Genomic DNA, 12,052 nt, shown 5'->3' with positions numbered 1-12,052 from the left:
GTGAGGTGCGAGCCCCTCGCACGCTCTGCTCCAGGCTCTGGCCACGGGCGCACAGCCCTCGTCGGGTGGGGTGTCACCTGATGGCCAGGCCGAGCCGGGCCTCTCCGCAGAGGCTGCGGGTCAGGGGCCGCCCCCACACACAGACTCCAGTCACCCTCTGAGGCCCTCCCTCTGAACGGCAGGGGAACAAGGCAAACAGACTAAAGGGAGCTCAGACAGAAATAACGCACAGAGCAGAGACTTCCCCGGGAGTCGTCAGTGCCCTTCAAGTGAGAACATACAGTCATGCAGTAAGGCCGGGATGCTATTTTTTCAAAGAATATTCGAAGCTCAGGGAAGACCTCTTGGAAATTATGATTACAGAGATTAAAACCTATGAAGGAGATTTGGAGACAAAGTGTGACATTTCCACAAAGAGATGAAAAATAGGAAAGAACAAGAAAACTGTCACTTAAGTCCAAGAGGCCCAATACTTAAAAAGTAGTAATTCCAGAAAAAAAGCAAAGGTGAGAGAAGGCAGAGCAGGGACCCCCAGAACGCGACGTGGGGTGCGGGCCCCTTCCCTGGGTGACGTGTCCTTTCTGTTCAAGGCGCGGGCCGAGCACACCGGAAGTCCTGTCCACGCAGCGGCCGGGGAGGCGGTCCGGGCGCCGGGTCCCGAGGTTGGGCGGCTTCTCCCCCGGCGGCCCGTGGTCGGCGGCCAGCAGCCCAGGTAACACAGGCACGCGCCACTCCGCGGGGCCAGCGCCGTCGGGAAGGCATCTGGAACGGCGCGCGTGGGGAACCCGAGTCCTGCACCGAGAGAGGGGCGGCGGGCCCTGCCGTGGGTTCTGCCCGGTGGGAGCGGGCAGGGTGGGCATCGGGACCTCTTCCACAGAGTCCTGGGCGCCCTGGCCCCCCGCTGGCCCGGCTGGTCTCGGCCCTCTCAGCCTCAGGCTAACAGCAGAGCTGGTGGCGGTGACGTCCATGGGGCTCTGCAGCGTTCCTGGACGTAAGCCACGACCGTAATCGTTAGGCGTTACATTTGCACTGTGTCGTTTATAATCACTCTAACATTACTCTGGAACATGCACACGTGTGCTGCTCAGCACCAGGGCACACAGATACGTGTGCACACGCCTGCGCATGTATGTGCTCTTAGCATTTGAGCATGTGGTTTTAGCACAAGTGAATCTTTAGCTAATATTTCTGAAAATCAGCGCACTATCTAAAGCCCATAGTCACACGTACTCGAGAGACTTGGGAGTGACCTTGAACGCTGTCCTGTTTCAGCCTAAGAGCATGTGAGGTGGGTGTCAGTGTCTCCATCCCCCCAGGAAGCGAGGTGACTCGTCGAGGTCAGGTGGGTCCTTCGTCCACTCTTACCGTGGAGCAAACAGCTCAGAGTCGCAGAGATCACAGACACAGGTCGCCGGTTTTCCCCCTGGGTCCCTGGCTGAGTGGGGTCTGGGTGCGCTCACCGGACGTGGCTCCAGGCCATGCTTTGGGTTCAGCTCTCCTGGGATCGGTGACCTCCTGAGGCGGCTCCCTGTCCTGTGGGCGTCAGGGTCACCCAGCTCTGCGTGCAGGGCAGAGGGCGGCTTGCGCCGGCTTTCAAGACAGGACGAGCGGCAGGGACGGCTGCAGTTCACCACACGACCAGCAAGGGGCAGCACTAAGCTCCGAGTCGCAGCGGGGGACCCACGGACCCGGCGCACTGCAGAGCCCCCCCTGAGCGGCAGCCTGTGGTGTCCAGCCGGTGATGGGTGCAGACGTGCGTGTGTGAGCACACGGGTGTTCTCGCTTCGTCCTGACGACGACTCTGCGGCCGGCGATATTACCATTCTCATCTCGAAATTAAGCAAACCGCGGCCGGAGGTGTCGAGTCGTTCCACGGAGCCCAGCAGGCCCTGGAGTCTGCGCACTCGGCCCGTGTCCAGACGCGGCACCGTGTCCCTGTGCCCTCGGGCTGGTCCCCCTGGAGGGGACGCCGGCCACCGTGCCCGAGTCTTCATTCAGCTTGTGACGGTTCGTACCTCGCTGGGGTCGGGGCTGTGACCCCCCTTGCCCCGGCAGTGAGTGTAGAATTGTCGACTGAAGCTCTCTCTGCCACGTTCAAAAGCGAAACCGACCACCTCATGTCTTAGCAGGATCTGTCGCTTTGAATATCAGAGGTCAGGGCCGCCGACGACATGGAAAACGTGTGGAGACGAGCCCGCGGGACGCGCGGCGTGTGGGGGTGACGCGGCAGGGAGCGGGGCGTCCCCGCTGCGGGTGGCCGCGGCCGCGCCCCCGCGTGGAGGGTGACTCTGCCCTCCTGACCCCACAGGCTTCCTAGAAGAGGACAGCCAGTGGGCGACCCAGATAGACAGACTGCAGAGGCTGATCGACAGGCTGGAAAAGAAGGTGAGTCCCCCGCCCGTCCCCCGCCCGTCCCCCCGCCCGTCCCCCCGCCCGTCCCCCCGCCCGTCCCCCACCTGTCCCCCCGCCCGTCCCCCCGCCCGTCCCCCCGCCCGTCCCCCCGCCCGTCCCCCGCCCGTCCCCCGCCCGTCCCCCCCGCCCGTCCCCCGCCCGTCCCCCGCCCGTCCCCCGCCTGTCCCCCCGCCTGTCCCCCCGCCCGTCCCCCCGCCCGTCCCCCACCTGTCCCCCCGCCCGTCCCCCGCCTGTCCCCCCGCCTGTCCCCCCGCCTGTCCCCCCGCCCGTCCCCCGCCTGTCCCCCCGCCCGTCCCCCCGCCCGTCCCCCCCGCCCGTCCCCACCTGTCCCCCCGCACCGTCCCCCCGCCCGTCCCCCGACCGTCCCCCCTGCCCGTCCCCCGCCTGTCCCCCCCCTTGCCCTGGTCCCCCTGCCCTGTCCCCCGCCTGTCCCCCCGCCTGTCCCCGCCCGTCCCCCCGACCTGTCTCCCCCCGCCCTGTCCCCCCGCCCTTGTCCCCCCGCCGTCCCCCCGCCGTCCCCCGCCGTTCCCCCGCCTGTCCCCCCGCCCGTCCCCCGCCCCGTCCCCCCGCTCCTGTCCCCCCGCCGTCCCCCCGCCTGTCCCCCCGCCCGTCCCCCCGCCCGTCCCCCACCTGTCCCCCCTGCCTGTCCCCCCGCCCGTCCCCCTGCCTGTCCTCCTGCCTGTCCCCCCTCCTGTACCCTGGCGCCGCGCGGTCCGGGCTCGCGGCTCCGTCTGCCTCGCGCCCACCTGCCCGCGTGCAGTCTCCACGCGGCAGCAGCGCTGGGGGGCGGGGAGCGTTCTCAGAACAGAGACCTCGGAGGCCACGCGCCTGCTTCCCTGGCGACTATTGTCACAAACCCTCGGGCTTTTCTAGTCGTTCTGCATTGTGAGGAAACACTAATAATATTTTCATTCGCTCTTAATGCGCCTTTTAACAAATCCAAGTTGGCACCGGGCCTCGCCGTGTTGGGGCAGCGGCCCCAATGCCCGCGGTCCCTGCCTCGCCGCCGGCTTTCCCGCGTTGCTCTCCCGCCCCCTCCCTGCTGCAGGCCTCGGTCAGCTCTTCTCACGGGCCTCAGTAGACTCTCTGTCTCTGAAAAGGCTCCTCACAGTTGATAGGATGGGTGAGAGTCTTCACTGGAACAGCTCAGTTTAAAAAATCAGAATTATTTCATCTCCTTTCAGAGAATGTGGTCTTTTGGTTCAGTACTAGCCATTAAGCTGCCACTCAAATACGCGGTGTTTCTTTTCATTAATTTTGGTCTCCCCGCCCCCATTTCTTCCTCTAACTGAAGGACCTCAAACTGGAACCACTGGAAGAAGAAGTTATTGAAGGGAACACTAAATCTGTAAGTACTTTTTCTAAGTCAAAATTTTAGTAATATGCACTGTGGAAACATTTAGTTTCTTCAAAATCAGTTGCCATCTCAGAAAAAAATTTAAAGTGTAAGTAATCCATGGGCATATTTCATTTTGTGTGGCTAAGAGGTGTTTTCAGCTTGTGATTTGTGGAACCCTGATGCCTCCTGCACAGGGCTTCCGTGACAGCACCTGCCGTGTGCCGCGGGCCAAACGCAGTTATGCCTGTGTCGGTCGGTGGGTTGTTGAGTGACTGAATGAACGTGACCGGTGCAAAGGGCGGCATTCCGCTTGCATCGTGTGCACGTTTTGGGAGCCCTGAAGGGTGAGCGTGCACCTGGGCTGAGACTTGGTCCTGAGCATTGTATTGCCAGCACTAGGCTGAGCCAGGTGCTTCGGAGATGCCCAGAAATCATTTTTCAAAGGAAAAGTGGACACTTAGAAAAAAGGGAACAGAAAAGGGAACACAGGGAAAAGGTGTCCATCTGTAGTGGGAATAACCTGTGGAGAGTGATTCTAATGGGTACACTGAATGCAGCAAAAAGAGTTAGTGACTGAATTAATCAAATAGCGGCACACACGGCGCTTCGTTATTTTACTTTATTTTGAGGCAAATAGTTACAGCACGTTGTGTTTTGGGAAATTGGATGTTTGCATTTACACTTAGCAGGTGCTCACAGACCACTTTTCTAAGTCCCTTGGATGCCTAGGTCTCCTGATTCCATGGCGCATGCACAGAGCAAAGGCAGGAAGCACCTTCCACTGCGCATGCGCGAGTGCCACAGACACTGCCGGTGCCGTGGGGCGTGAGGCCCGCTTGGGTGTCGCTCGGGTCTGTCTGTGCAGACTCCCATCTGTGTCATCTCTGAGGTTTGCAAGTAGGAAAAACTGCACTCTCGTCTAGAAAATGAACATAGCTTGCTCACTGCTGGGAGAGACGATGGTCTGTTCTTATATAATTCCCTGCTGTGAGACTACTCTCTCACTGGCTGTGGGCGCCAGGCACTGTCTCAGGAAACAGACTGTTCCATTCTCTGGTCAGAGGGAGAAGAGAGAGGCCAACGTCAGTTTTAAAAGATCTGTCGACCCACGCGGCACTGCTAATTCAACAGTACATACCCGTACTTAAAAACAGGACTGGGCGAGGTAGTCAGGAGTCAACATTATTTAAAAGTAGGAAAGGCTATCCCTTAACTTTTTACAGTCATGTGTAAAGGCAAAAGTAATTATGCTCTTTGGGAGTACACACAGAGGGAATAACCCCCCCTATACAGAGAGAGAGAGAGACAGAGACAGAGACAGACAGAGACTGACAGAGACATATGCCATTCAGAAAAGGCGTAAACAGGAAACATCACTTGCTGGGTCACTGCGATGGGTCGGTGCTGGGTGGCGTCTGTCAGTGCAGGGAGTTCCGCGGTGGTGTACTGGTCTCCATTCTGGGGGACTGTGGTATCCTTTGTGCCTCTTTGCGGGTCTCCTTGGCCCATGGTCTTCCACCACCACATCTGAAATGCCCTTTGGAGATTATTCTCTTTTGCAGGGGGATGCAGTACTCAGCCTGCTTCCTACTCATAGGAGTTCAGGGGCTCAAGTGTTATTTTAAGGCTTTAAACAATCGAAGGATTTTAAGACTGGGATCAAGATGTACTTGGTGACAGTGTTGTCAAAAAAAGTTAGTGGACATACAATTTACATGTAGTAACTATGCCTAAAATTATTCCTTAGATATCCTTTCGAAGCCTTCTTTCTTTCTTTACTAAACCCTAATGTCACAAGAATAGCATTTTGACCCATCACAGTGCACCCAGAGCCAGCACCTGGTGTTTACCTGTAGGAACCTTTGCTGGATAGGTGCAGTGCCTAATGTAGTGCCCACGGTGTAGGGGGCGCTCAGCACCTGGTGGCTGCAGACCAGAAGTGAGGGCGACCAGCGACTTCCTTCTGGCTCTGCGGCGGCGGCATGGCTGGGGGTCTCTTGCAGCTATTTTCTCATAATCCAAATCATCCTTTTGTTGTTGCTGCTGTTTGCACTTACTTGATTCACCCTCAGATCTTTTTGTACTTTCATGATTCACTCCCAGCCTTGGTGAGGAAAGGACTGAGCTTGAGATCGTGGTACAACAGGAAGCCTGTAGGCAGATAGAAAGTCTTCAAGCGGAATGTGTGCGGGCGTTTGTTACCAGCAGCGGCTAGGCCCTCAGCCCTGAGACCCCCCCAAGGCTCCGCCCACCGCCCTGAGACCCCCCCCCATACACGAGGCTCCACCCACCAACCTTAGATTCCTCCAAGGCTCCGCCCACCGCCCTGAGGTCCCACACAAGCCCCGCCCACCACGCTGAGACCCCACACAAGGCTCTGCCTGCTGCTTTTGAGCAGGGCCTGCTGTAGGGTGGGAGCTCCTATGGACCTCTGGAAATACATCGACGACCAAATTACTTTTTGAAATTTGGTTGTAATGATAGTCACGACATGGTCAGCGTCACAGAGTAACCCAGGGACGAGCTGGAGGTGTGCACAGTGTACACTCTCCGGGCTGCACATCAGAGTCACTTGGGGAGGATTTTACGGCAAGAGCGTCCCGCCAGCATTTCAGCTTCCAGCTGCGCAGGGACGCGGACGGGCCAGGCCTTCCCGGGCCTTCTGTGGGGCGGGCGCGCGGGCAGGGCTCCCTGTCGCGCTGACGCCGCCTCGCCCACCCTCCCAGCACATCCTGCTCGTCCAGCGGCAGATGGCGGTGGTGGAGGAGGATGCACGGGACTTCCAGCTCGCGCTGAAGCACTATGCAGACGGCGCAGCCGCCCAGAGCGGGTGTTTGCGGTGAGTGCCCAGCGCACGCGCCGTCGGTGCGGGAGGGGCGCGTCTGCGGGAGGCGCTTGCGGTGATCAGCGGCCCGGCCCGTGCACACCAGCTGGGTGTTTCTTCATTGATGCTTGGACTCTGGATTTGGTCAGCAGGGCACCACCGGGAATAAAACGGGGAGCGCGGCTGGAGAGGAGCCCTAGGCAGGCCGACCCTCCCACCGCCTGCGGCCCGGTCACCGGGGAGGCGAGGCCCAGCCTGCTCCGTGCACGCAGCTGTGGTGGCACCCGGGCGGCCAGGCCTGTGGCCAGAGCACCACTCCAGCCGCCATGACTTCGCAGCCTCGGTCCCGACTGCAGACCTTGGTCACCTAAAGAAAAAAGGCTCCCCCATGGCCGCCACGCCCAGGCTTCTGCCACAGGCGGCTAACGGGGGGTGGTGCCCAGTGCCCGCGCCCAGCTGCAGAGTTGCAGGAACAGCGATGTCTCGGGCCCTGACCGGGAGCGCCAGCGCAGCCACGTGCAGCGGCCCGGAGCCCACAGGGCGAACTGCCCGCCACGGCCACCCGCCTCGAGTCACCTGCGCGTTTCAGTGCTCCACGTGGCTGGGGGCAGCTCCTAGCACGGGGCGCTCTGAGCTGCGGCAGGACCCTCACCACCCAAAGCCCACCCTGCCCTAAACCCCGGCGGACTCAGGAGTGGCCTGGGGGAGCGTCCTCGGGCTCTGCGCCCGCTTCCCCATCAAGAACGTCCCCGAGATGGCCATGGCCGTGCCGACCCGGGCGCTCAGCACAGGGCCGGCCCCCACATGCAGCTGTTTCCTCCTCGCTGTCCACACTGGCCCAGAGCACGCAAATCAAAACTGTGTTCTTTCAGTGCAGTGACTTATTTGCTGAAAGTCATGGGGGCATATGTGTAGTTTTTTAAAAGGCCATTTATTACAAAGTGAGTATTCAGAAAGGCAGAGTGGACAGTCACTAGCCTCAGTGCCGACTGCAGAAGGCGGAGTCTGTCTGGCGCATCCCAGTCTCCAGGGACCGAGTTGACGCTTCACTTACGGAAAGGGCACAAAGTCTGACTCTTGAAGGCTCGGAGATCCTGCATCCGTGAGTGGGAAGGTGACGGATGCTGCTGGGCCAGCCCCAAGGGGCCCCGAGCGGGCGGTTTGCGCGGCCTGCCGCAGAGCCTTCTCTGCACTGGGCAGGTCGCGGCCTGGCCTCCAGCTTCGAGGAGAGGGAAGAGGACCAGCCTGCCCTTCCCCCGCGCCAAGGCCAGCTTGTGCCTGAACGACGGTCGCTCGCTTCGCACTGCGGGTTTTTCAGCCGGTGTCTCGCTTTCACCAGCATTATCAGCAGCCCGTCGGACGGGATGAGCATCAGCGGCACAGTGCCCCGCCCGAGGTGTGTCTGGGCTCAGCCGAGCCCGCCACTCAGATGCGTCACCAGCCACAGCACGCGCCGCTCAGGCGTCCGTCTGGCCCCCGCGCACTCCCCTGCCTGGTGCTCGGCTGCTCAAATCCAGGTCGTCCAGTGTCACTGTCCAGTGTCAGTGTTCCTGTCTCTCCTCCCCTAGGAACGGCACGGCCTCACCATGGTTACGGGAAACGCTGCCATAAAGTAGCAATTCAGTATGTAATAGATTAGTCATTTTGTATCCATTTCTTTAAAGAAATCGTCACCGTAGTCATATCTAATGCAGGTCAGACGGAAATAGACTCGGATATGAGGAATCGCTTGCCCAGGTCGGCCTGACCCCAAAACCCACGTTTAACCCATCGCCAGCATCTGAGCACCCCTGAGCTTGAGCCTCCTGGACGCTCCTAAGCAAAGCAGGGGTGGGATGCACGAGACCCTCCTGTCCCCATTGCCACTTCCTACTGCTGAAATCCAGGTCACCGAAGTAGAGGCTTCTGCTCTCTAGGTAGTTGGCTGGGAGACTCAGAGGTTTGGGGACCGACACAGCCATCCTCACAGAAGTCAATCGAGTTTTGTTTTTTTGGTAGAAAAATAATTGTGGAATTAGACATTTTTTCTAAGCATTGACATTCAATATTATGTTTATTTCAGGTGTATAGTTGATAGTTAGACATCTATTCTACATAACTTAGGAGTTGATTCCCCCCCACCACCCATAAGTCTGCTCCCCGTCTGGCACCACACACGGCTGTTACATTATTCCCTATGCTCTACTCTGCATCCCAGTGACTGCTTCGTAACTGCCAGTTTGCACTGCTGAATCCCTTCCCCCTTCTCACTCAGTCCCCACCCCCTCCCATCTGGCACCCCTGTTTGTTCTCTGTATCTGAGTTTGTTTCTGTTTTGTTTATTCATTTGTTTAGATACCACATATAAATGAAATCATGTTGTCTTAGCATAATACCTTCTAGGTTCATCTATATTGTCACAAAGAGAAAGTTTTTTTTTTTTTTTAATGGCTGAGTAGTATTCCATGTATGTGCCACCTCTTTATCCAGCCATCTACTCATGGGCTGCTTCCACATTTTTTGAATAATAAATGAGTGAAATGTAGCCAAAGTTTTATTGTTATGTCTATAATAATATACTGAGACTTCATGATGTCAAACCAGAAAACTAAAAGTTATGTCAAACAGGCATATCGAAGTCACCAACTCTTGACAAAACCATTCGATTTGTCCGGCAGGCACCATAGCTATTTCCTACATGAATGGATGAGGTCGTTTCATACCACACACAGAGATGATTAGAAAAGTTAGTTTTCATCTTGTCTTTAATTTCCTAAGGCTAATTTTGCCTCTTCTTTGACATTCCAGTATTTCTATACAGAAGCTTTCAAATGAATCTCGCTACATGATTTATGAGTTCTGGGAGAATAGTAATCTCTGGAATAGGTAAGTTATGAGTAAACTTTCTTTAATTTATTCATTGATTTATTTTGCCAGGGAGGTGGCAAAAATATATGATGAATTTTAGGACTTACAGGAAAAGTTCCATTCCTGCTACCTCGCTTTAAAACCTGGTCCATTAGCTCATTTTCAAAATCCTATTCTTTTAGGATTTTATGTCATGGATTAGAAATCACTCTCCTCTTGGAGCACAGATATTTTTGGTAATGATCCCACTTAAAGTATTCCCATTTTACTGATACCTTCGGATAAGAAAATTTAGACATGGGTCATGGATTTCTAAGGCATGGAGGGAGAGTGTGGGGGAGAAAGGACACAGAATAGGATGAGAAAAAAAAATTATTCCTAATTTTTCATAGGTTCTAGTTATTTTACAATAAGCCTATATATAATGGTTAAGATCATTGCAGTCTGTTAGTGTCTTTAAATACTGCAAATATGGGGAAATTTAAGATGTTGCTTGAAAAAGATTAAAAATAAACCAAGTCGGTAATCATTCTACAGTGTGTATGCATATCAAATCATCACATTGCACACTTTGAATATATGTATTTCTCAGTTATTCCTCAATAAAGTTAAACAAATCAACCTTTTAAAAATTAATTGGTAATAAGTAACAAATATATTAGAAAAATGGGATGAAGGAAATGTTTGTTAGTAGATTATATGAATAGTTTCAGTTGGTTTTAAATGGCACAGAGAATCCAGCTTTCTGATTAAGTCTGTACACTGGGTGTTTAGTTTGGTAAGCGAAGTTACAGAATACCTGGAAATTTAGTTGATATGTATTTTACCTAAAAGTTCTTTTGTGTGGCTATTTTAAGGCACTTAGTGCTGTAATGCAGGAGGACACCAAACTTCATGCACGGAAGGGAACCTTAAAACAACTTAGCTCTGTACTTCCAGGCCTGGGTGATTTTGCTTTTGTCTCCAAGGATGGAAAGTCTGTAGTCCCTCTTCATGATGTCTTAGCCACCGTATTTTTTAAACATCCTGACAGCCAAGATACTTCACCTCTTGTTTAAACTTCTTGCTGCAATTAAAGTCTATCTCCTTTTTTGTATTCCTTCTGTAGAGAGTTAATGTTCTGTTTTTAAAAGTCTTTAAAAAGTTTTTGTCATGACGATGGTTAAATTACTCATCTTTTTATTTTTTAAGCTAAAAAGAAATTTGTATTCAGGCACTTAATCCAAATCATACAAAATCTTGTCATCTGACTGTACTTAGGAAGACTAATAAAAATGCACAGCCTTAACCTGTAATTACTTACACAGCCACCTTCAGACGAATTACAGCAAGACGTTCCAAAGAAGTAATGTGGATTTCTTGGAAACTCCGGAACTCACATCTACTATGCTGGTTCCTGGTAATTATCCTGAGTTAACAATGCTTCTGTATCCTTTTCATTGTCTTTCCTTTTCCAAAAGACAGAGTGGGGGTGGGGAAAGAATGGTGCTCTCTTCATTGTTTCTTTATGTATCTTAAACTTTGAGAGTGGGGGAGGAAGTGAATTCTACAATTTCTCTTTTTCCTTCAGCCCTTAGTCACCCTATATTTCTGGCTAGAGTAAACCTATTAGTCATTTGTTGGTCACCTTCAGAATTTTAACAAACCTGAAGTACAAGGCAAATTGTGATAATTATTCAAACGCTTTATCACATTATAATTTAGTGAACTGAATAAAATTAGAAATAAGTGACCCATAGGCTAAAGAATTATGTTAGAAATATTTTTATTATAATAGCTGTTAAAATATTACTTGTAATTGGGGAAAGGGAACTTCGAAATGGAATGTTCTAAGACGTCTGGCCTGGCTGAAGCTTAAGATAATCGAGTGCCAGACTACTGGTTCATCACCCATCCATTCCATGACTGATTAAACGTGTATTGCTGAGTGTTAATACGTGCAAGGCGCTGGGGCGCTTAGCCTTTTTATGAGCACCGACTGAGCTCCAATTATGAACAAAGATTTGTCAGGAGCTGGAGGGGGCTCAAAGGAAAAACGCAGTCCCGACAGCAGGAAATAAATACAAGCGTCTGCAGAAAAGAACCAAGGGCAGGGCATGACCTGGCAGCTAGCACTCGAGTCATAATGTGCTATGTGGATTTAGAGTGGTGATCGCTTCTTTACGGGGTTAAGGAGAAGATGATCCTTGAGCTGGACCTTAAAAGATGACATTTGGACAGAAAATGGAGAAGGTATTTAAACAGCTTTGAAAACAAATTTTAATGTTTTTCATTTTTCTGTTTCTCACAGCATTTTATTGCAATGGGTTTGTCTTTGGGATATTTATAGTCACTGGGGAAAACATTTTCAATTTTACAATATAGATATATATATATATGCTAAAAATGTTATTTAAAACACACTCACTTGCTCGTAAACACTGGTCTTCCTGAAATCGGGATATAAAAGTATTTGCAGACTGCTAGCCAGCACTGAGTAGATTAAAACAGTAATGTGATTTTATCTTCAGGGCACTTATCTCATTGCTAAGACCTACCCTATTCATATATAATGAAACCTTCCCAGTTGGACTATGACCAAGTGTTAAAAGATATAGTACCAACAACAGTTGCATAGGAAGAGTTCAACC

At 53.1% G+C, this 12,052-nt stretch overlaps 1 protein-coding gene and 1 long non-coding RNA gene across 4 annotated transcripts in view; one reads left to right on the top strand and one right to left on the bottom strand.

Annotated features, from left to right (window-relative positions):
- Positions 1-12,052, top strand: part of NECAB1 (N-terminal EF-hand calcium binding protein 1) — a 77,677-nt gene that overhangs the window by 64,307 nt on the left and 1,318 nt on the right. For 2 of the 3 annotated variants that reach the window (XM_036232742.1, XM_016138555.2), the window contains 6 exons: positions 591-712; positions 2,309-2,385; positions 3,707-3,760; positions 6,478-6,590; positions 9,363-9,440; positions 10,730-10,821. In XM_036232742.1, the coding sequence (XP_036088635.1) occupies positions 591-712; positions 2,309-2,385; positions 3,707-3,760; positions 6,478-6,590; positions 9,363-9,440; positions 10,730-10,821 (536 nt within the window). Of the gene's footprint in view, positions 1-590; positions 713-2,308; positions 2,386-3,706; positions 3,761-6,477; positions 6,591-6,727; positions 7,972-9,362; positions 9,441-10,729; positions 10,822-12,052 lie in introns of those variants that run through there. The other variant, XR_004954550.1, reaches the window with a different exon arrangement.
- Positions 7,488-8,883, bottom strand: LOC118611963. The gene is made up of 2 exons (XR_004954551.1): positions 8,449-8,883; positions 7,488-8,177 (listed from the first exon to the last, which is right to left on the bottom strand). It is a non-coding gene; the product is annotated as an uncharacterized LOC118611963 (long non-coding RNA).

Source organism: Rousettus aegyptiacus, unplaced genomic scaffold (genome assembly GCF_014176215.1).
Source record: "Rousettus aegyptiacus isolate mRouAeg1 unplaced genomic scaffold, mRouAeg1.p scaffold_m13_p_15, whole genome shotgun sequence".
Classification (NCBI taxonomy): domain Eukaryota; kingdom Metazoa; phylum Chordata; class Mammalia; order Chiroptera; family Pteropodidae; genus Rousettus; species Rousettus aegyptiacus.
The sequence above is the reverse complement of the archived record's forward strand: the minus strand, read 5'-3'. Positions and strand labels throughout refer to the sequence as shown.